The 22,490-nt window shown below is 39.5% G+C and overlaps 3 protein-coding genes across 7 annotated transcripts; 1 reads left to right on the plus strand and 2 right to left on the minus strand.

Annotated features, from left to right (window-relative positions):
* Nucleotides 1-10: 10 nt before the first annotated feature.
* On the minus strand, nucleotides 11-6,484 carry prdm4 (PR domain containing 4). 4 transcript variants are annotated; one of them, XM_067490794.1, is made up of 12 exons: nucleotides 6,408-6,484; nucleotides 6,010-6,076; nucleotides 5,658-5,773; nucleotides 5,229-5,417; nucleotides 3,988-4,758; nucleotides 3,568-3,717; nucleotides 3,189-3,307; nucleotides 3,019-3,104; nucleotides 2,158-2,285; nucleotides 1,458-1,979; nucleotides 1,104-1,272; nucleotides 11-966 (listed from the first exon to the last, which is right to left on the minus strand). In XM_067490794.1, exons 3-12 carry the CDS (start codon nucleotides 5,770-5,772, stop codon nucleotides 603-605), a joined length of 2,613 nt encoding a protein of 870 aa, XP_067346895.1. In that variant the 5' UTR covers nucleotide 5,773; nucleotides 6,010-6,076; nucleotides 6,408-6,484; the 3' UTR covers nucleotides 11-602. The 4 variants fall into 4 exon arrangements, with proteins under 4 accessions (XP_067346895.1, XP_067346896.1, XP_067346893.1 ...); XM_067490795.1 differs by having other exon boundaries at nucleotides 5,658-5,801; XM_067490792.1 differs by having other exon boundaries at nucleotides 6,327-6,477.
* A 656-nt stretch (nucleotides 6,485-7,140) lies between these two features.
* Nucleotides 7,141-8,762, plus strand: LOC137106382 (achaete-scute homolog 4-like). The gene is made up of 2 exons (XM_067489563.1): nucleotides 7,141-7,381; nucleotides 7,484-8,762. Exon 2 carries the CDS (start codon nucleotides 7,488-7,490, stop codon nucleotides 8,019-8,021), a length of 534 nt encoding a protein of 177 aa, XP_067345664.1. The 5' UTR covers nucleotides 7,141-7,381; nucleotides 7,484-7,487; the 3' UTR covers nucleotides 8,022-8,762.
* Nucleotides 8,763-11,304: 2,542 nt separating this feature from the next.
* On the minus strand, nucleotides 11,305-21,047 carry sapcd1 (suppressor APC domain containing 1). 2 transcript variants are annotated; one of them, XM_067489561.1, is made up of 4 exons: nucleotides 14,907-21,047; nucleotides 12,220-12,390; nucleotides 11,694-11,849; nucleotides 11,305-11,461 (listed from the first exon to the last, which is right to left on the minus strand). In XM_067489561.1, the coding sequence occupies exons 1-4, from the start codon at nucleotides 14,997-14,999 to the stop codon at nucleotides 11,381-11,383; spliced, it is 501 nt and encodes a 166-aa protein (XP_067345662.1). In that variant the 5' UTR covers nucleotides 15,000-21,047; the 3' UTR covers nucleotides 11,305-11,380. The 2 variants fall into 2 exon arrangements, with proteins under 2 accessions (XP_067345662.1, XP_067345661.1); XM_067489560.1 differs by lacking the exon at nucleotides 14,907-21,047 and having other exon boundaries at nucleotides 12,220-14,896.
* Nucleotides 21,048-22,490: the final 1,443 nt, after the last annotated feature.

Raw genomic sequence — 22,490 nt, forward strand, 5'->3', positions numbered from 1 at the left:
CTGCGCAAAATAGTTGTAAAATGTATTTATTAAAACATTATGCAAAACATAGCATGGAGCTATAACAATTATTTATTCAACACCAAGTAGTCGGACTGTCACATTATTGCCAAGATTCCTGTTTAAGACACTCAAATTCATAAAGAGATTTGAAAGAAAAAAAATTCTGCCTTAATAAATAAAATGTTAAGAACAGGCCCTTTAGCAATTACATGACAAAACGAGTATGGCACTACTCCATATTATTGAGAATAGAATCACATTAATAACAATAAATGAATGATAGCTTATATAAACCCCATCAACCAGTAATAGTACAAAGAACTCAATAAAACAGAGAAAGAAAAAATATCTTTACACATGTTCTTAATGAATTGGCTTGTAATATGATAGATTATTTTAGCAGCACTGTTTCACTTGTGGGAAGAAACCCTTTACATTTTCATTATGTACAATATGACCCATTTAAATATACTGAATATGTAAAATGTTGCTATTAAAATGTATTTTAACTGATTTTTGGCAAAAAATAGAGGTAAATGTCAGTATTTTAGTAAAATAAATAAATAAATACACAAGACATTGTGTGAGGCACAGTGTTGTCATTGAGGGGGGGACAGGGACTTCTCAGAGGTATACCCTCCAACGTCTAATCCACAGTCTTCATTATTGGATGAGTCAACCAGTCTCTCTCCTCTCCCACCCCTGCTGTTATCGTCCTCTTCCTCCTCCTCCTCTTCATCTTCTTCCTCATCGACCTCCTGCTCCTTGTTGCGGGACGCTTTTTCCATCTTGGGCCCTTTGCATATCTTGAGGTGACGAGTGAGGTGGTATTTAGTAAGGAACGCCTTGTGGCATTTCTCGCAGACAAAGTCTCTGCGACCCTCATGAGAGTTCATATGCTTCTTTAGATGGTTGGTCTTAAGGAAATGTTTGTTGCACTTTGGACACTGTATCCGCCGTTCGCTGTGGAGAAAAAGGGAAAGATATGAAGAGGAAAGACACAAAAGTACACCTAATATAATACATACAAGCATTAGTGGCTTCTAAAATAGTGGTTTACATTTTTACTTTGTATAGAATATAATGGAAGAGTTACATACTGTGTATGAGAGAACATGTGCTGTTTCAGGTCATGTTTTCTGATGAATGCTCGGTCACAGAGGTCACATTTGAGTTTCTCTGCACCAGTGTGGATGAGCATATGTGATGCCACGTGGGATTTCTGTGTAAATGACTTCTCACAAACTGTACATCTATAGTTCTTCTGTCCTGAGATTGGGGAAAACATAATACATTTTATAAGATGAAAATGTATTAAAGTAAAATTTGGTTCTATACATATATTTACTTTCCTGCCAAGGTAGATGAAAAATCTACCGAAAGCAGCTGAAACACAATGTTGGTGAAGAACTTCAAAAGATCAATGTTCAGACTTCCATTATCTCTAGTTGTACCTGTGTGAATCTTTAGGTGCATCCTGAGGTTGCTGGGATCACTAAAGGCCTTACTGCAGTATTCACACTTATGGGGTTTCATCCCCACGTGCCCCATGAAGTGCACATTGAGCTTAGTGGACGTAATGAAAGCACGTGAACACATGCTGCACTTGAATTTCTTCTCTCGCACATGGCCCTGGCCTTTTGTTCTGGAGGAAATGTTTGAGTTTCTGTTACTGCTGCCCCTATTGCTGCCGTTGTCACCATTTGTTTGTACTGCACCATGGGTGTGGCAAGGCCATGGGGAAGAGGAGGAGCTTGAGGTCTCATTGGTCAGCTTCTCTTCTTGTTGTTGCTCTTGTTGTTGTTGCCGCTGCGGCGGTTGTTGTTGTTGTTGTTGAGCATGGTCCTGCTGTGATGGGCTGTGATTGTGGGGAGTCTGGTTATGGTTGTGGCTGCTAAGGTGGGACTTGAGCTCAGAGAAAGAGGAACATTCTTTGCCACACTGGCAGATCTGGCCTTCAGGCACCTGAGGAAGACCTGTGAGAGACACAAAGGACAGTGAAATTGTCAACATCGGTAACCCTTTTTGACAGTTTTAACTTATAAAATGAGAAATTATAACACTGTAGAAGTAGAACTCATGGCTCATTCCATTAGATTGTACAGGTGTATCTAATAAAGTGGTCAGTAAATGTAAACATATTGATCATCCTACCCATCAACCTGGAGTAGTCTCTGCTGTAATAAAAGAGCAGCTCCTGGTCCGGGTGAATCTCTGTGGTCGTACAAAAGAACAATTTACCATTGGCAGGGTACGCCACCAGGTTCTGCTCTTCACAGGTCCTAAATACACAAAAATACACATTTACTATACACATATTGATTACTAATAGAGACTACAGTTAAAGTGTCCAGTTGCAGTTTAATCTCAGGAGATTTGGGTAACAGGAAAAAACTGTGGGAGAAATAGTCTGTTTAGCACAGTGCTCGAAAGACACCAGCAGACACCTCAGACATATAGAGATCAGGTGACTGACCTGGCTAGTCAAAAACAATCTACATCTTCACCTTGAAGAGCTTATTTGCTGCTTTGGCTGTATGTTTAAGAATGCTGTGCAAAGAAAATGTTGTCCATTGGGATTTGCTCCATTGGCTGAATCATAAGACACAGAATATTGAATTCTCTGCTTTCATCCGATTGGATCTGTCAGAATTAAAATCATCATTAAATGCCACTGTGCATGCCCAAACCATAAATGAGTCAAGACAATGTCTGTCAGATGGGCTAGTGCTTTGGGTCATAAAATGTTCCACAATTACTTTTTTCTATAATGAGTTTGCTAATTTGAAATATATGAACCTTCGTGATTTTAACACTATGTATTAAAAGCTCATACATACAGTTCTTTCTATAGTAATATACTCCTTCTCAAATTAAAGCTGAGACTTAGTACTTAACTTTTTAAAATGTTTAACTGTCCAGATACTTCGAGGCTTTACTATATTTTACCCCATTTACAGAAATGAATGAAGATAATTACTAATAAACATGTATTTTGTGGTTTCTGTGTCCTACCTTGCTTTGCGGACAAACATCAACCAGTTGCATTCGTTCTCATCTGTTGTTACAATGTAGAACTCCAGCACGTTGTTGTGGTACATCTAAGATGGAGAGGTTACACCTTTTAATAATTGATTCAACGCTTCTAATGACAACCACAGTGCAACCAAAGCTACTGTACAGACCTTCCACAACTGAGGTGTGTCCTTTTCTGGCCAATCAGACAGGTCCACGTTGCTACAATGCTGGCCAACCATTGGTCCAAAGCAGGTTCTAGGAGGAATAACATCCCGTGCAAAAACTCCTAGGAGGCACATAAGCACATTTAGTCGAAATCTAATCAAGTATTTGTGAGCACTAACTTTTGTGTTTTCTACATGTATTGTTAAATTAGAACTATAACCACACTGGGTACACCACGATTAACAACAAGACACAATAAACAGACTAATAACCAGTTTCTTTATTATCTTCTGAATATAGCCACAAGATTACAAATCAGATGTCCTGCAGATCCTTCACCAAAAGCCATCGAAAAGCCTGTGGAAACTTTATTTTCATTACCAAGTGGCTCATCAGCCACTGAAATGCGTAGGCACAGTGGACGGGGGAGTGAGAGGCGAGCCCGGCTTTGAATGGGAGTGTCAGGGATGAAAGTAACTGGACCATGCTCTGGGCAGTCTGAGGTATACGAGCGCTCACACAGTGTGCACCCTGGAAGACAAAAATCAACAGAACAAACGTTAATACATGTTACAACTGTATGAGAAATATAGAAGTCCGTTTGGGAAAAGTACAGACCAGATAGGTCAGTGTGTCTATGCGGATTCCTGTCCACTACAACATTTAGGCCACCAGGTGATATTAAAGATGTGGCTGATCAGTTTGTACTAAATTCACTTTACCAATGTAAAGCACATGCTTATGCATTTTGATCTCCGTTAAATTCTGTGACTGAAGGAACTATTACACCTAAACACTCACAGATGGTGTAAGCAGTCACCATGTTCTCCTTGTTGGAGGTAGAATCCTCCAGCTGCAGAGTAGAGTTGACCAGCACCAGGTTGTTTTCTGGGCCCAGTGACACCTCTGCAGTTATTGGGGAAACATTTACTGCCTCTAGTCCCATCCCAGAGTGTCCATGGAGAGAAACCGGTGCCATTTGCCCTTGACTTGCCATGGAGCCAGTAAGCACCACACTGACAACACCTGAGTTCAGCTCCCCATTTGAATGGAGCTGCTCCCCAAGTCCTCCTGCTTCTCCTCCCCCAGTGTTCCCAACTCGACCCCCCATATGATCAGGCTCCATTACCACTGGTAGTTCAAGCACAGGGGGTCCATGAGGGGGCATCACCCCACCAGATGAGTCCACTCCAGTTAGGGAATCATGAGGCTGAGGCTGCCTTCCTCCTCCAAGCTGCTGCTGAGTGTCAGACACCGCCACCACCCCGACTCCATCCATGGTGGCCAGCTCCTCTCCCATCCTATCTGGGGTCATTGGACTGCTGACACGTGACTCCATGGCTAGTCCTGTAGAGTCCAGTTCGTGGGTGCCCGTCTGGTGTAGATCTCCCTGTCCACTGACCTGTCTGGAGTCCATGGGTACAAGACCTTGCTCCAGTGGGCCTCCAGGGCCACTGTAGGGGTCTAGGCCTGAGGGATTGTTGCTGGCCACAGACAGGGTCCCATCCATGTTAAGGCTGCTAGGATGAATGTACTGAGGTGGTGGACGGTCTGCCAGATAGGACAAGATACCTACACAGGAAAGAGAGGTGAAGTTTACTGGTCAGTTTGTCAAATGTGCATTATAAAAACTGCTGACCTTTAGTTTATTTAGCTACATTATGTGATTTATGTAATTTGTTAATAATAAACTAATGTGCCACTACATTAGGTATACCTGTACAATTTAACACCAATCCATCTGCTCTGTCATAAGTTCTATTTTTTCAAGGTTAGATTTTCTCAGGTTTTAAGTTAAAACAAGCAAAAAGATGATAATTCTAATATACAATAATACTGTTCAATATTGAAGTCATAGTGGGTGGTGGAGTCATACTAAATCGCATATTTTTAAGAGGTGGTTCAGATGTTTTGGCCACTTTATTCAACATACATAAACAAAGCTTCTGTTAGAAAGATGAAAGTATCCACACTCGCTTATTGCTTTAAGAATTCAGCAAAGCTGATTTTACAGTATAGCTCACCCAAAACCCCTGACCTACCTGGCAATATGTGCCGGAAATAGCTGTTCTCTAGGTGGGGGTATGGAGGAGGTGGCAAAGAATAGTTCCTCTCTGGCAGGCCGCACATCACTCCTCTGTCACTCAATGGACCCATGGGAAGCATCAGTGAGAGGGCAGAAGGAAGGGAGCCCAGCGAAGGACCGAGGCTTGGGATGGCAACGGGCATGCCTGCAAATCATCAACATTAGATGTATATAAGGATGTATTTATATTAGCCTGAGAGATCTTAAAAGAAAGAAAAAACAAGCCAACCAAAAACAGGAAATTTCAGTTCATATAAGGACAATCCTGAATCAAATATAAAACAGAATCTTGTGCATTTTAAATAAAATGCATGTTTCTAAATCAGTCCGTTTATTAGTGGTGTATTCCTGGCTTGACAATCAAGCCTGTTCCTGATTTCCATACCTGGAGTGGGAATGGGGTTGTGTGTGGGGGAGTTGGGCAGACCCAGGTGGCTAGCACTCACTGAAGGCACAGTGAGCTGATCCATACCCACAGGACTCAGGTTCATGTCGTTCATCCTGCAGAGGCAACATCAGTTAAACCGACCTGAGCAGTGAGACAACAAGCTGATTGGTATCCAGATATTTAGCGGTTTGTCTTTTGGCTCCAATATTACGACAGGAACATGTGATAACTTGTGTCTAGAACATAATTATTGTGGATATACTTCGAATAAAATGCAAAAAAAAAAAAAAATAGCATCAAGCAATGGAAGAAATACACGGGTATATCTAAAATAGATATCTTAGCTCACCTGAATTCAACAACCCAAGTCCATCAGTAATCGTGTACTGCTTAATGGTGCTTCAATATTTCTGTCCCTGTGAAAAAACATAAGGCACCACCGTGCAAAACAAACAATTATGCAATAAAATAAAATAAAATAAAATAAAATAAAGCAATAGTTAACACGTAATTGAATATGTCTAGTCTGCATCTGTTCGTTGACGTTAGCAAAACATCAACCAGTTTTATCACAGTGCTAGCATTAGCAGTGCTAACTCGCATCACTGTACATAGTCACAAAACAAAATACTCAGGGGGTAGAACGTGGTGAAAGCACGGGGCTACCTCGTAACAGCCGACAGCGTTGCTTCTTTACACAAAAACTAATCCTTCCAATAGGAACATGCCTTAAAACACACAACATACCGACACAATAGCTCCCTGAACGGGGCCGTGACAGCGTACTGCTTAGCACATGCGCAGTAATGACAGTGCGGAGGCGTTTGTGGCGGATCTCAGGTCAGTTTCCTCCACCTACCAAAAGCCAGACTGCGGAGGTCAGGAAACCACAGGGCGAAATAATAACCAGTCAAACATGTTGAAGTGTTGTGAAATGTTTAAACAGATAGCTACAATTTTCTGAAAGAATGGAAATGTATTGGGTTTCATTACTTCTATTCCTCTGCAGTTTACAAAGAAAAGTGGTGTTTTTACTTTATTTGACAGTTCTATTTGCCGATGCAGATTTGAAATATATAATATAATGAACTAATAAATGATGATGTGAACCAGCTCAGCTGTTTTGTTCCACAACAGATCAGATATATATATATATATAGTTTATATTTTTTAGTGATTACTTCTTTGCCATATTTTTCACTTTTGAAAGATTGGGTTAGGGAAGGATAGTAGCCTACTTTCTATACCACAAAGTAATATATACAGTGGGAGTTTCCTTTAGCTTGAATAGTCGGTGTTTTCAAATCACAGCTAAGATCTACTACACTGCATTTGGAGTTTAAACTAAAACCTGTTCTTATGCCTTCATTATAGATGTGTAAATTTATTAAACCATTTTTTGGAATCAACATGTTATGTGTCCTTAATGTTTGCTTTATTGTTTTTGACATAATAAGAGCTGCATCACTGTTGTAACGGAAGGAAGAAAGCATTATGTAAACAGTTTTTATCTTGATGAGAAAGCAACATGTGCATCTCCGCCCTAAATCACACCCACCTTGTCTAAAACCTAGAAACCTCAAGAAACAACTCGTCACTCACACTGACAAAGTTTTTTTTTATCGAGGAGAGTTGTCCTTTACAAGTTCCCACTCTGCATATTTAAATACAAAGAGACGGGATTTAAAGGGCGACAGAGGATTATGAACAGACAGTGACAGGTGAGCTAAAATGATTGTAGCTCATGTGGTGCAGAATTCTTTAAATACTGTATATCACCTCTTCTTAATTTTTATTGTAAAAATACATACTTTTGATTTTAGAGAGATGTCTTATCACAACAAGGAGTTAATGGAGCATGTTCCATATGTTCCTCAGCTGGCTCTCCACGGCATCTCCATAGACAACAGCGGGACGCACTACAAAGACGCGCTCCGACTGGGACTGCCCCTCCAGCTAGACGGTGCATACCTCGACCCGGTGCATGTCCAGAGGCTAACATACAGACGCGTATCCTATTTCCCCTTTCACAGCCCGCTAGGTGTGTGTGATTATTCTTTCGAGCCTGCGTTCATCCGGAAAAGGAACGAAAGGGAACGGCACCGGGTGCGCTGCGTAAACCAGGGTTACGCGCGGCTCCGAGAGCATCTGCCGCATGAATTTGAGGACAAACGGCTCAGCAAAGTGGAAACTCTGCGGGCGGCAATTGACTATATCAAACACCTCCAGAGCCTACTGAACTTAAACTTGTCTGGGGTCGAGATGTCGCTTGGAGATGCGCGCAACCATGAGTCACTGCCACAGATGGCAGAGTGCAACAGTGATGGAGAATCCAAAAGTAGTAGGAAAATAGTTTACTAGCTTTGTGTCCCTCTGTTACCTGCTGTATGCTAACATGTTGTAACTAAACAGACAACAGACAAGTGCAGTAATAGAGAAAAGCACCTATATTGACATCATTCCCACCGGTATTTTGTATTTTTGGCTCATATGATTCTTTTGAATTTCTTTTCCACTTGGTGGTTGTGTACCTTGTAGTGATCTTCTTCTTGACCATTGATGTTGTCTTTTTTGTTGACCAATATATATATTCAGTCTCAGCAAAACACATGTTTTCACAGTTTATGATACTAAAACCTACTAACACTGCAATATTGCTGCCAGTACAAGTACACAAAATAGGTCAAATAATAATGAGGGTTATGGGAAATTTGATAAGTTGAGCACCTCAGCTCATAAATATTGAAAGTGAGTTCCATGTACTTCAATGGAAGCCATTGTTGTTTTTGTAATAAAATCTTATTTTCTTAATTGCACAATTTATTCATTAATATTGAAAATATAGGTTAAAGAAATGTTTTGTATAATGTACTTTATCTACCTCTGATTTTCATACATGTTGTTACACACACTTCACATGCATAGTTTACAGTGCTGAATATTCTCAAAACCATGAAAGTAAAATACGTCTGGTTGCTCCTATTAGTATACTTACCCCCTTAAGTGGACAGCTGAGTCTCTTAGGTCCTCTCTACCCTAAAATGCCTGTGCCTTATTAACACTGAGTGTGTGAATGACTGTGGCATTTGTCTGAACTCTCTGCTTTAAACATGTGCTATGGTCTTAGAAAGCCTACAGTAAACAAGACAATTACATGTCGGCGCCTTTATCTGTGCCAATAATGGCTGCTCTGTGCTTGACTTGTCAGAGCAAGGGAACTATGTGCTGTAATAGTATTAATTAGTAAAATCTATCTCCTTAAATGCTGCAGTGTGGATTGTTCTAATCAGATAAGACCAGTAGTTGTGAAAGTCAAGCTGGTCCCCAAAGCACATAAATGACAGCTTAAACTACAAGTGTCTACTCAGAAGAAAGTCTCTCTTATTGTTTTTAGTTACCCGAGTGCTCTTCAGAGACCACCTACTTACTGCTATGGGGTTCTCAGGAAGTAGTGGTCTCTCCTAATTGCTTAAGGAATGTATTTATCAGCGGGCCCTCAGCCCCCACAAAAGAAACCTCCATAAACACCTTATTCCCACCACGGTTTGTGTGTTTATGTTTCCCACCTCCGCCAACCTGCATGTGAACTGCTCTTATGCTTTAATTTTTCAAAGCCACAAAAAGTAAACATGTTATTGTATACAAGTAAAAGGGATTTGAAGAGACCAGCAGAGTGCAGTTCAAGTGAACCGTGCTGGTATGGAAGAATGGCATTGACAAGCATGAAGGCATGACAAACTCTCAAAAAAAGGTGTTTGGCCGTGCAGTTTGTGAATTAGACCCAATAATTATCTAAGTGCTGGTACCCTGGGCTTGATGGTTCAATGGCACACTGAAGGTAAATAACATGAGGATACTTAAATGGAAGCCACAGGGATAAGGGATGTGCTCTTTCCTGATGCACACAGACTGATTCTAATCACATTCCTCACAGGCATCAAGGATGTTGCTAATGCATGCTTATGACTTAATACAGGGGGCAGAAGAAAGGATTGTACAGTTGGTTGCAAATGTTTGCATCCTCTTATTTTGAAATGGCAAAAAGAAGAAATAGTGTGGATGTAGTTTAACATAGTCATTAATGCACATTTAGCTAGTATAAATATTCCATCATCAGAAATTAATTTAAGTTTTACCTTAATTATCAAGGGGGTTGCAAACCTTTGCTCTAATGTAATTTTCATTATTTTACTATAACCTATTTTTATACACTCCTAAACAATTAGTGTTTCTTGTGATGATAATGAACATTTGTACTAGCTGAATATGCATAATTAATTATAATAATAGACACAACAACTATAACTACTACTTCTATTAATAACAATGTATAAAAAGTGCATAAAAAAAGGTTAGTAAAAAAAATGAAAACATATCATTGCAAAAGTTTGCATCCCCCTTGATAATTAAAAAATTACTTTAGTAATTGTTGGGAAGGAATGTTGATTAGTGAAAGTTTTGCACCCAACTACAAATTTTTTCACTTTAAGACTGGATGCCCACTTGATTGCACGTTTCCAGGAATCACCTCTAGACTGACAGGCAGAGACGCTTTGGTCCCAGAGTAAACAAACTTTTGTGGCCAATGACAGCACCATCACTTCATATAACCGAACACACAAAACAAGATTATGATTAAAGATATGCAATCTAGAGAAAATACAACTATGGCACAACAAAACCATCATTGCTTTGTAGTAAACATAATCCAATAATGCCTGCAGGTGTCAGGCAGGTGCTTTTCTGTGCAGGTGATTAAAATTTCTGTAATGTACTGTATCTGCAGTCCTGCAAAACATGCATGATTAATGGGCTCGATAAAGTTTATCGGTTGCATTGAGATCAATGTGGGACCACCGGGAAAGGTTGCTGCAACATGCTGAGGCAGTAAGGTCGCATGCAGAGATGGAAACAGAAGAACCAGGATTAGGGGGCCCACAGTGAAGCTGGGTCATCTTCTGTCTACTGCTAAGAAATGTTTAACGGGTCTCTTTGTCACCTCAGAAATGTAATTTCACTGTGAAAGCACACTTTCTACATCAGTGCTAAAAACAAATCAGTGCATTAAAAATGTTTTACGTAAAATTACAAGCAGTTAATTCCATTTGAAGTATCAATAGTAAAAGTACCCATTATGCTGAATTATCCTAATCAGAGTTAAAGTATTTATATTAGATTACTGTATTATTACTATTACTGATGTACTAACAAGTGAGCCTTAGTGCAGTATTTTGTCAGGGATACTACAGCTAAATCAGCTAAATTGTGGCTAAACTTTTTCCTTTTTTGCAGTTTATGTGGGAGTATATTGTATATAGTTTGCATACCTAATAATAAATATAAAAATAATACTTAGGTAACTGAAGCTGGAACACTGCAAGGAACAAAGCCTTATATTTCACTCTATTAAAATACTTGAGTAAAGCACAAGTTCAAATACTTTTACCTAAGTGCAATGCCTGAGTAAATGGACTTAGTTACTTTTTCAACTCTTTATTATTTTGTCTGTATAATTTGTACTACAAATGTAAAAACTGATATTCAACAGATTAAAAGCAATAACTCCCAGCATTGTTGTAATTATTACAAGTCATTTGACAGCAATAGCCTATCAGAAAACAATAGCTCATGCAGGAAAATGGTGCATGATTAACTGTATTTTATTAATTTAAATACATATTTACAAGTCATTAGCTGAGGAGTGCAGCACACGAGCAGATCTACAGCTCATCAAGCTGTTCCAGGAGAGCGTCTTTCTCCAGTTCTAACTTAGAAATCTGATGATTCTTGCCACTCAACTCCTATCAGAGCAAAAAAAATAATAATAATAATAATGGCCATGTTATACACACAAACAGCTTCAGTAATGCAATACTACAATACTGAAGCAAAGGCATCATCTGATTGAAACAATAGTGTAGAAAAATATTAACATAATATATAGGGAACAGATAAAAACTATTTTTATTTTTATTAATTCACTCGAACCTTTTCATCATTAGACACTACTCAACACATTTTTAGTCTCCCTACCCGAGTCAGTAACGTGTTGTGCCACCGGAGGTCGCAGTCAGTCACGGTTTCAGGGAGAGAGGGGTTGCTGCAACTCATGACATTTGGCTCACTCATCACAGAGCCTAGAGAACCATTTACCCGCTGGATACGAGATCTGAGAAGGCAGGACCAAGCCTGGACAGAAACAAGAGAAATACAATCAGGGGGAGATGACTGGTGAGAATTAAATTAGTGCCAAAAACATACAGTAGAGATTAAAACTGTTACTCCAAGCCTTGAGAGTGTTGATTTACACATTTACATTTACACTAATAGTTATGTACAATTGTAAATGCGTTTCATATTTTTACACAGTAAACCTGAAAACATGTGAGCATAGAGAAAAGAAGGAGAAACTGGAAACCATAAATGAGTTTTAATTTAAAATTAAAAGAAGTGCATAGATGTGTGGCATGCTAACCAGACTGCATTAAATGTAACATACAGTATATTGCATTTGGACTGTACTGTCAATGAGCTCCCCAAACCCAGCAATGATTCTTACCTCTGCTGCACCATTGTGGCAGGAACCAAGTGCCCTGTCAGTCTCAATTCTGTACTGCTGAGCTCTATTGTCGCGCAGCTGCTGAAGGTACCAGATACGAGCCTTCTCTATGATCTCCAGACCACACCACAGAGCATCCTTCTCCTTCTCTAGATCTCTCAAACGTTTAATCTGAAAGAAGAGGTGCACAACTGGACCAGGAACAAAACGTAAATTTGAACCTGTAACAAAGAGGTTTGTGGCAGATTTGGATGCTGAGAAATGTCCTGCCGGGGTCTGAAACAATCCCTGTGATATCATGGTTGGCCTGTTAAGCTCTGTTGCACAGCATTTCCTGTCTCAGCTTTCATTTCCTGATCCCAAATATTGACTTGGATGGCATATTCACATCTGTGTGTGTATGTGTGTGTTTGATGGCACAAGGGGGCTAAATTATAAGCCTGACCACCACTGGCCTGCAGTCTGATGTGATGAAGCACAGTGTATTCGAGAGGCACAAGGGTTTGTCTCTAAGCCGAGCCACAAGAGCAGGAGGCCTTTAGATCTATTTAATACACTATAATACATGTTTGGAATGATCTAACCATGGAATTATGGGGTTGGCTAAGAGTTGTTTTGTGTTTTAAAGTCAATGGCTGCATTTCTTCATTTAAATCAATTTCTGTATTTACTGTCAACATCACTAGGGGCGGCTATAGCTCAGTTGGTAAAGGCAGTTGCTTACGGACCACAGGGTGAGTGGTTCGATCCCTGGCTATATGTCGAAGTGTCCCTGGGCAAGACCCTGAACCCCTAACAGCCCATTCCCCCTCCCCAGCGATGCAGTGCTGGTCCAAGCCCGGTAGAAATTGGGGAGGGTTGCGTCAGGAAGGGCATCCGGCGTAAAAACTGTGCCAAATCAACATGCGGACAATGATCCGCTGTGGCGACCCCGAACTCACGGGATAAAGCCGAAAGGAGAGTAGTAGACTGTCAACATCACTAATGTGTGTCTGACATCATCATCTAAATCCTGCTACTGTTTGACAGCTTCTTTTGGTGAGATTAGCTAATGGAAATATGAGTGGTTATATTGAGCCTTTAACAGGAATCTGTGAGGAGCAGACTTGACATGTGGAAATCTGTCACTGGGACAACTCCAGCATCAGGCGCTGAGTCAAGGATGGAAAACAGCCAATAAGACACATGAGTTTTGGTTAAATGCACAGAAATAGACTTTGATTTCCACAGTAATAATTCAGTTTTATCAAAAATACACAGTAGTGCAGCAGTTTTGTCATTTAGAGTCAAATATACTTCATTACTCCTATTACACATATTGAAAACTCTTTATATCATATTCAGTCAAACTTGCTGTTTATCTTAATGTTTGATATAATCTAACCTCATCATTCTCCTGCATTAATTCCCACTTAATGAAAACTCTGTTTATATGTTCAGCAAAAACTATTAGGAATAATGTTTCCACAGGGTTACTAAGGTTATGTTGTCAATGGAAGTTTACATGTTGTGATTAGTAATATTAGAAACACACAGTATGGTATAGCTGGATCACAGAAAGAGTTTTTTAAACAACATATTTAAATTAAAACAATTAAAGACTAACAAACATAAAGCCTAAACAACATTTTGAAAAAAATTAAACATAAATTATGATTGTCCTTTTGGAGTCTGGTACAATTCCCAACATTTTAAAGTTTGTTGGAATGTTGACTAAAGCCACAACAAGTAGTTGAACAACAACAAATAATTGGCAACCATTAAGAAATCTACTGCTGCAAACATTATATGATATTTTATGTTTTATATTTCTATGCTTTACATGTTTTTTATGTTTTATTCTTGCTTTTAATCTACTCCCGTAGCACTTTGATATTTATAAATAAAATGAATTATTATTATTATTATTATTTTCTGGTTGCAGGCTTCTGATGTGCAGATTTGTTGCTTAAATATTTTAAACTGTAGTTCAAATATCAGACAAAACGAGATACTGAATTTTAAGATGTTACTTGAACATGATAGACCTTTTCATATATTTTCAATGAAGGTTATTTTATACCCAATTAATGAATCAAGTAGATCACATAAATAAATTACCTGATGATGAAACTATTAAGTGGTCACATCCCAACAACACGGTATTTCTGAAAATCCATAAAAACCAACCCCAGTTCTTCCTTAGTGTTATATATACTATTGCCCTCTTCTCTTACTTGTACTTTCTTGTACTTACAGTGAGATATTTAATAAGACCACACATGCAAAGTAAATGCATAGACACTGTAAAATCAGTCAAAACATGCTTTAAATTCACTCATCTGCTGTGACAAAGTGGTTCAGCAGTCACTACAAATACTGCATATCTTGGCTGAATGAACCAAACCGGCAACAGTAGTGGCAGCAGTAGTGGCAGCAGTAGTGGCAACAGTAGTGGTAAATGCCTAATCAAAGAGAGCCATGTTGTCATTCTGGCTAGTATTTATAAAAATTGTGCTAAAATCATGGAAAGAGGACACCTGTGAGTGTAGATGGCAGCTGATTACAATCACTAACTCAGCAGAACACTCTCAAATTCACACACAACAAAGACACAACAGGATGTGGCTGATTAGAATCAAAGTGGTGCTTTTCAGATCTCATACACACACCCACCCACACACACACACCACCTTCCTCCTCCTCACCCATAGATAGAAGCGAAGTCCATCCAGGCTGTAGAGGCTGGTCCTGAGTGGAAGGATAACTACAGTGTAGGAGCCAGAGGGACGGCAGGCCATGGAGAGGAGATCAGACACTGACAGTTACTACAGATCCATACAGCTGGCTGGACAACAGCTCACTAACCAGCACAGAGAGGGACTCAGTGTATTTGTGTGTGTGTGGGCGCACGTGTATGTGTGAGGAGGCAGGAGTGGAAAAAAGGCAACATGATACACAGGCACTGACAGCATGGTGGCCCTGGGGCGAGGTAATGAAAAATTCCACATGTGACTGCCATGGCTGGTTGATTGACATACAGTCGCACAAAAAGAGAGGAAGGGAGGGAGGGTGAAACTGGTAGTACAGGATCAAACAAAGGAGCAATAACAGTGAATAACAATTCACAAAAGCAGGAAACGTGAAAGTTCTGGATGAGAGATTTGAGAAAAGGACACAGGTGCATTCTGACAGCTACAAGCTCATAAATCACTGTTTAGAAAGCCTGTTAGTTAAACTGTTTTATAATAATTTCCCATTCCACAAGCTCTGAAGTGCAAATCAATCCTGAAAGTGAAAATATGACATTCCTCTGAATGAAAAGAGAGTACATGTGATTATTCCTTCTTAGTTTCAGGCGAGCTCTCAAGCCCCAACATGTTCGCCGGAATGTGACATAACCTGGGGATGTGAGATCACATGATGTGTGCAGGCACAGAGGTGTGGAGTGCGTGCAAGTGGAAATAATAGAAAAGAGAAATGTGGCTGAGACCATTAGTGAACAGTCTGGTTCACCACATGCAGATCATGCCGTGGAGCAACGCATGGGTTTCAACCACTGTGCATCGACCTTATTGTCATTACTGTCAGAGCTCGGCTGCTCAGGTGCTTAGTGGTGCATGTTTCCTGTTACTGCCTCAGGACAAAGGGGCTGTTACATGGATACAAATTGAAGAAAATGTACATAAAGAATCAAACTAAAAGTACACATGCACAGTGATGAGCATATGAGCATGAACAAATTATGAGAAAATGGGCACCTGGGGACAGACAGAGGTAGGTAAAAGTAACTTCACAGGCTCTGACCCATGGTCCCAAATGATGTATCCATGTGCAAGCAGAATTCATCTATTTGTGGTTACATTTACATTTACATTTAGTCATTTAGCAGACGCTTTTATCCAAAGCGACTTACAAGTGAGGTACAAGGCAAGCAAAAATCTAAGTCAAGGAGAAAACATCAAAGCAAAGTCCTATCAGAAAAGGTTAAAATTAAGCACGTGTTAATAACAGAAAATCCAATAACTTAAGTGTTGCATCTCCCCTTAACATCTTTCCAAGATAAATATGAATAGTCATGAGATGATTTATTTGGTAGGTGAGAGAAAAATAGTTCTTCTATATAAATTGTATGTATATTTTCAAATTGTGTTTTATGGACCTTAACCTAGTAAACATATGTAAGTGAAACTTGTCAGTACTACAGTCTAGTGTAGGTCCAACTTTTTGTCTGTTGAAAATCACTGCGCTTCTACTTAACAACATTTTGTCCCTATAGGCTTATCTTATTTTTTAATTGTGAAACTACAAAAACTACAAATAGTAAAATAACAGTAACAGTACATCGCTGTACTGTTATGACACGAATATCTGTATTTTCAAAAACCTAAAAGTGACTATATTGTGATTTTGTAGCTCTCTTTCGTTTTCTTCTTTTTATTTACTTTAAATTTTACTGCAAAACTTCACAAGATTTAAAGACGTTGTACTCTTAGTGTTACTCTTCAAAGTCAATTTACTAGTCTTCAGCAGGACCCACTGAGCCTGTAAAAATGGTTGTATACTGTGCAGGGATGTCATTAAGGTCATATTGATTATGAACTGGGGGTGTGAAGGTTTTACAGACATAGAGGCTCTAACGAGAAAACAGTATCTCATTGCCTAATTAGAAATGTATGATTCATCACATGAACTAAACGCTATGCTGCTGAGATGGCAGCTCTACACACAGGGGTTACTGTCTTTTGATCAGAGGGGACGGTTAACTCATTTCCCTGACAGCAGGTGTTTTAGGGGTCATGCCTGTTTGACACTGCCAATAAAGGGCCCTCCCATGAATCCTATCATTCCCATCAGTGTTTCTCAACTTTTTTGACCACAAATAGCCTCCCCTTTGGTTTTGATTTGTTCTGGTGCATAGAGACTGACTGGCCTGCAGTGTCTCATGGGGCATGTGCATAGGCACATTTTAAATCAGCATGATGTTTTTTTTAATGCCTGAAATCCTTTACAATTTTCCAAGTACCCATTGGCAGCTGCAGATGTACCCCCTGGGGTACACACTCCCCTGGGGGAGAAGACCTGATAATAAGTAAAAATCCCCAAACCTAAAGAACTTAAGTGCATTTGATACCTTCATTTACATACACTGAGGTGAACAAGTCTGCAATAGTCGTACAATTACCAGGGAAACTGGTCTTTCTCCGTCTCTCCTTTTAGAGCTGCAGCCCTGCACCATCACCAGCAGAGAGCAGTGTAAGCTCAAAACACCTGCCACAGCTGAGAAAAATATTCAGGGCTGACATTTTGTGGCTCTCCCGGTTTTCCCATTAGAACACGAAGCAGAAAGCTTTCACCAAACACCAGATGGTGCTATGCAGTGAAGCTCCAGAGCACTGAGACTTCTTCAAAAGTATGTCAAAAGCTGTGTGTGTGTTCATGTGTTGGCAGTTACAGTGACATTTTAAAATGCTTTTGACCATTTTTACAGACTGTAATTTATGCAAACCTAATGAAAACATTTTGATATCAACCATAAACAATAGTCTTTGTGCATCCCTACTCTGGAAAGCTGCAATTCTCCAGTATTTGCATGACACATTGAAGCCAGTCAGTATCTAAGAACCAGCACAAATCAAAACATGGGACTAAGATGCCCCAGAGAAGTAGCCATGTATGTCTCCGCATCCCTGAGATGGATCCTTCAGGGAAGCTATGACCCTGAGTTATATCATAAGACACGTATTCTGGCCAGAATGGAATCTAAAGTACTGAAGCAGCCCATGATATAATGAACACAAACAAATGAAGAGGTAAAGAGAGAAGTTGAGATGGTAAAAAAAAAAAAAAAAAAAGGAAATTCAGCAAATATGTCTGCACAGGCCATATGCTACACATGAGTATTTATCTGTATTTACAGGTGCCTACCCACTTAAAAGGACACTTTAAGCATGCCAGCAACCTTTTTTTCTTTGTTTCTGTCACAAAAATGCAACGGAAAAAAATTCACGAAGAGTTTCCATTGTGGAAGAAATAAACCACATTGTCACAACTCACACAAACAGTGTTAATATTTATTCACATAAGCAAAATTTTGCAAGTGTATTTAATTAGCTGTGTTAAACTGTAAGATAAGTTTTAAGATGTAGTTTGTAGCACACACACCTTTATATTCACACACATACATGCACATACTGCAGTAACCCACTTTCACCCTGTACTGACTCTTTTTACTCACTACTACTACTTTGCGGCTTAGAGAGGGGCCCTAGCTGCTTCCTGTCTCACTCCTTCAAACTCACACACTACATTTACTCTCTGGTTGTCACTGCTACTTTCAGGTATACCTTTAAAATCACACTTGGAGACATATATTCCAGCATTTGGAATGATGCACATATATGGCCACATTTCTCAAAATGCGAAGTAGTTTTTTTGGTTTGTTTTTCCTACATACGGTGCAGCTGTAAAACAGTACTGAAGAGTTTCTGTCATGCAGAGTTGAGACATTACTCCAAGCCAGACGGGCCGGACACTCCCTTCGTTTCTGCAGCCCACGCCAGCACTGGCCACTGTTCCAGATCATAGTTCCCAGGAATCTTATTCAAATATGTAAACTACAAAACAAACATGCTTCCAACAAGGATGAAGCAAACGCATCTCCTGCTTGCCTCTAAATAGGGTTCATTGGAGACTGACACAAATAAGATAATAAAGCTGCACCAATCAAGATTTGTTTAGAAAAAGAATTACAATTGCTGAAACAGTACCTGATATCTTATATATTTGCCTTCTTGGACCTGACAACAATTAAAGTCAAACAAACCAACAAAAAACTGGGAACTTATGCAGACTTTTCTGCCAATGTTATAGTTTAACCCTACTGATTGACAAGTGGATCAGTCAAACTCAAACTTAAATGTGTAATTCTTTTTTCACAATAAGGTGGAAAACAGCTGGAAACTGTTTTCAGCAAATGTTTTGCTTGCTAGAGACTGTTTCTCGCTGTGGATGAATCCACATTTTGTGTTCTAGCGAGTATTTCCAGCAGTGACTGTGTCAGTGGGATCGACTCCAGTTTTTTAACAACAGTGAAGCTCTATTGGTAGCAGAATTCTAACAGTTCTTTTTTATATGGGATTTGTTGACAATAATAAGACAGAAGAGGGAAAATAAAAAAGGGGAAACTTGGGGCAAAAAGGAAAAACGGCTCCACCTAAAGGGAGCTCCACTGGTAAACATGAGGTCACTTGACTCCTGGGCATCTCATTTCAAATTTTCCATTTTACTGCTTATTTAGAGCCACTAGTGTGGCCCACTGAAATAATCTTACATTTTAGAATTTGCTTCTATTTTATTGCTAAGCCCAGATGTTTCTATCAATACCAAAGGCCCCAAGCACAAGGACTCAAAATACTACAGTAGCCTTCCCCCTAAAACTCAGAGGCCTTCTTCTACCATTGCAATCGATTTTATCTCCTTCCTCTTTCAAAGATATTCTCAATATCTTGATCTCACAATTTCAACACTAAAGCCAGTAAAAGTGGGCTAAACATGTTTTGACTCACTACACTACAGAACGAGATAAGACTGCCAGTCACGCATGCAGATCTTCCGTCTAATAGGCACAAGCACTGACGTGATTGCATGACATATCCATTTTTCCTGGTAAACAACTTGTTTTAATCATATACCTGAATATATTAACTCAGCATTTTGAGCACTAAGCGCAGCATTAAAATATCTCTCTTCTGCCTTCAGATGACATCACTTGGAGGAAACTTCAGTTCAGATTATGTTATCTTGTTGCTCACACCATGAAGGTTGTGATCGTGGTCAACCTGCTTTTGTTTGAACTCTTAATGATATAAACTCCTCAACCTTGGCGATGTCGTCTGGAGAAATTTTTCAGCTAGAAGAAGAGAAATATTTGAAAACAGGGAAATTCAGCGAGAAGTTTAAAAGCATATTGTATATGTAAACCCTAAACCAAAGTCATGGGGAGCAAGTTGAAAATTGTTGAAGTTACGCTTTAAGAAGTCAAGGACCATAATAATACAGACACACATCTCCCTCTGTTGAGCACAGTTTGCTCCCTCACTCACCCCCTCATCTAGCCTTAGTCACGCACACACTAATATACTCCATTCCCTGTTCTGCTCTCTTTCTCTCTCTCTCTCCTTCTATCACACCCCTGCACATCCCAATGCTACATGGCTGGGGCCAGATGCAAAACAGATGTTTCCCAGATGTAGATAAGGGCAAAAACACATCAGCTGAAGAGCACAACCTTTTCAACTCAGCTGCACGGACCAAGCACAGACGACTATGCTGCAGTTATGAATGGCTATGGATATTTTCCACAGAGGTGGGTTTATTAGTATTGTTCCTGCAGCATCTTACATTTATGTTGTATTAAAAAAAGTTTATTAGGTAGAAAGAGGTACACCTAAGGTTCAGTGTGTGTGATATTTTGCCGGTTCTAGTGTTTGCAACTTTGTTGCCTTATAAAGGGGTGTTTCTGTTTAGAGTAGCATCATATAGATATAAATGTGTGAACAAAATAATAGAAGCACCTACATTAGTGTTTGTTTGCTATGCAAACAAAACTTACAATTGAGTGTATATTTTGAGGTTTGGATCATTTCATTTGGCAGCAGCATTTTATATGCATTTTGTGTTCTTTTGGTCATAATCAAAACACAATTTTTGCTTCACTTCTCTATTCCGTTTAATATTTCCTTTCCTTACCACATCTTTAACTCTAGTTATGACATTGAACTTGAGTCAAAGTCACTCCAGAGAGACCAAAACAAGTCAGCCACATATGTAGGGATGAAAACAGAGGATAGATTTACACTCATCTCACCCTGCCCCTATACCCCCCCACACCTCCTCCCACGCCCACAAACACACGCTGCAAAAACAATATTCCAGAGAGTGTGAAGTTACATATACAGTGAATGCAAGAGACCCCTAATGTGACACCCCCCGAACCACCAGGCCGACCCCAAAGGAGTCCCCAAAATAAACAGTGACTCAGGGTCTTAAACCCATTCACCCTGACATGTAAGCTCTCCTGGTGAACCCCTGACAATATCCAGCAGCCAGTGAGCAGCTCCACTCTTCCTGCTCCCCAGATTTCAAGCAACCACACACATATGTAATCAGAGCATGGTTCACTCCCCCACTCTACCCCACATCCCCACCTGTGGCCTCCACAGCTGGGCGAGTGCTCCCACAGAAACTCTTCCCACTTAAGTACTGTGTGTGTGTGTGTGTGTGTGTGTGTGTGTCAGTCATTTATATTCACAAAATACAAAGTTCCAAATGTAGTTTACACAACAAAAATTAAGTGCATTGGCGATAAGAAAGAAAAGACTTGTGAGATGACTTTGTTGTGAATTGGCACTATATAAATAAAGTCGAATTGAATTGAATAGAATAGAAGAAAGTTGCTTTGTAGCAGCCTGAGTAGTGTTTGTTCCTGTTCACTACTTATATGCTGGTAAAGATTGTGGTGTTTCTCAGGTCAAATCACATCTTGACGTCTAGTAAATGTTAGCTGTTAATATTGTCTATTGTTATATATATGTTTTTAAAGGACTAGCTCGTGAATTTGGGGCAAATCTTTATTTGCTGACCTAATTTTTCTGATTGAGGGAAAAAGTTTGATTTTACTTTGACAATTTTCTGATTAATGTAGCTGAAGTCAAGGCAGGACATGAGAAAAATAAAAAGCACACCAGCTCCTCCATGACTCACTTACTTACACATTTAATCTGATAGTGTAAAAGTGACAATGCAGTATTAAAATAGCAGTTACAGTATATGTATCAGTGTCCTTTAAAAATATTCAAATTTCATATTCCTGCAAATCCCATGCTTACTGGAATGGTGCACTGCTATAACCTACAGTTATCCTTCACTCCTGTTGCAGGACTATGTTTTGGGTTAGGTCTCTATCTCCTGCATAAATGCTAGTATATAAACATGCGTGTAAGTGTGTATCAGTATAGATAAGGTGCTTAAGAGGTTAGACGAGTGTCCACATTGTGGATATAACTTAGAGGACATGTGGTCATTCATCTCTTCAATCACCAATTAGCAGGCAGTTCTGACAGCTAACCTCAGTTCCGTTAGTTTGTTTTATTCCATTTTATTTGCTTCTTGTAGTAATTCTCTGCCACTTTACTATTGCCAACACCACATTTCAACATTGTGCAACTTTCCTCTTTTGCTACTTGCTTGCAGTTATGTTGTGGCGCATCAGGAAATTATGCTTGCCGTAA

The sequence above is a fragment of the Channa argus genome, chromosome 21 (genome assembly GCF_033026475.1).
Source record: "Channa argus isolate prfri chromosome 21, Channa argus male v1.0, whole genome shotgun sequence".
Classification (NCBI taxonomy): domain Eukaryota; kingdom Metazoa; phylum Chordata; class Actinopteri; order Anabantiformes; family Channidae; genus Channa; species Channa argus.

Excerpts from the sequence above, each read along its gene's own strand:
- prdm4 (XM_067490794.1), bottom strand. The coding sequence starts at position 5,772 with ATGAACGACATGAACCTGAGTCCTGTGGGTATGGATCAGCTCACTGTG. Across the intron at positions 4,759-5,228 it reads TTTCCGGCACATATTGCCAG|GTATCTTGTCCTATCTGGCA; the intron begins GTAGGTCAGGGG and ends TTTCCTGTGTAG. Across the intron at positions 3,105-3,188 it reads ACACACCTCAGTTGTGGAAG|ATGTACCACAACAACGTGCT; the intron begins GTCTGTACAGTA and ends TCTCCATCTTAG.
- sapcd1 (XM_067489560.1), bottom strand. The coding sequence starts at position 12,519 with ATGATATCACAGGGATTGTTTCAGACCCCGGCAGGACATTTCTCAGCA. Across the intron at positions 11,850-12,219 it reads GCCACAATGGTGCAGCAGAG|GCTTGGTCCTGCCTTCTCAG; the intron begins GTAAGAATCATT and ends GTTTCTGTCCAG. Across the intron at positions 11,462-11,693 it reads ACAACACGTTACTGACTCGG|GAGTTGAGTGGCAAGAATCA; the intron begins GTAGGGAGACTA and ends TTGCTCTGATAG.
- LOC137106382 (XM_067489563.1), top strand. The coding sequence starts at position 7,488 with ATGTCTTATCACAACAAGGAGTTAATGGAGCATGTTCCATATGTTCCT.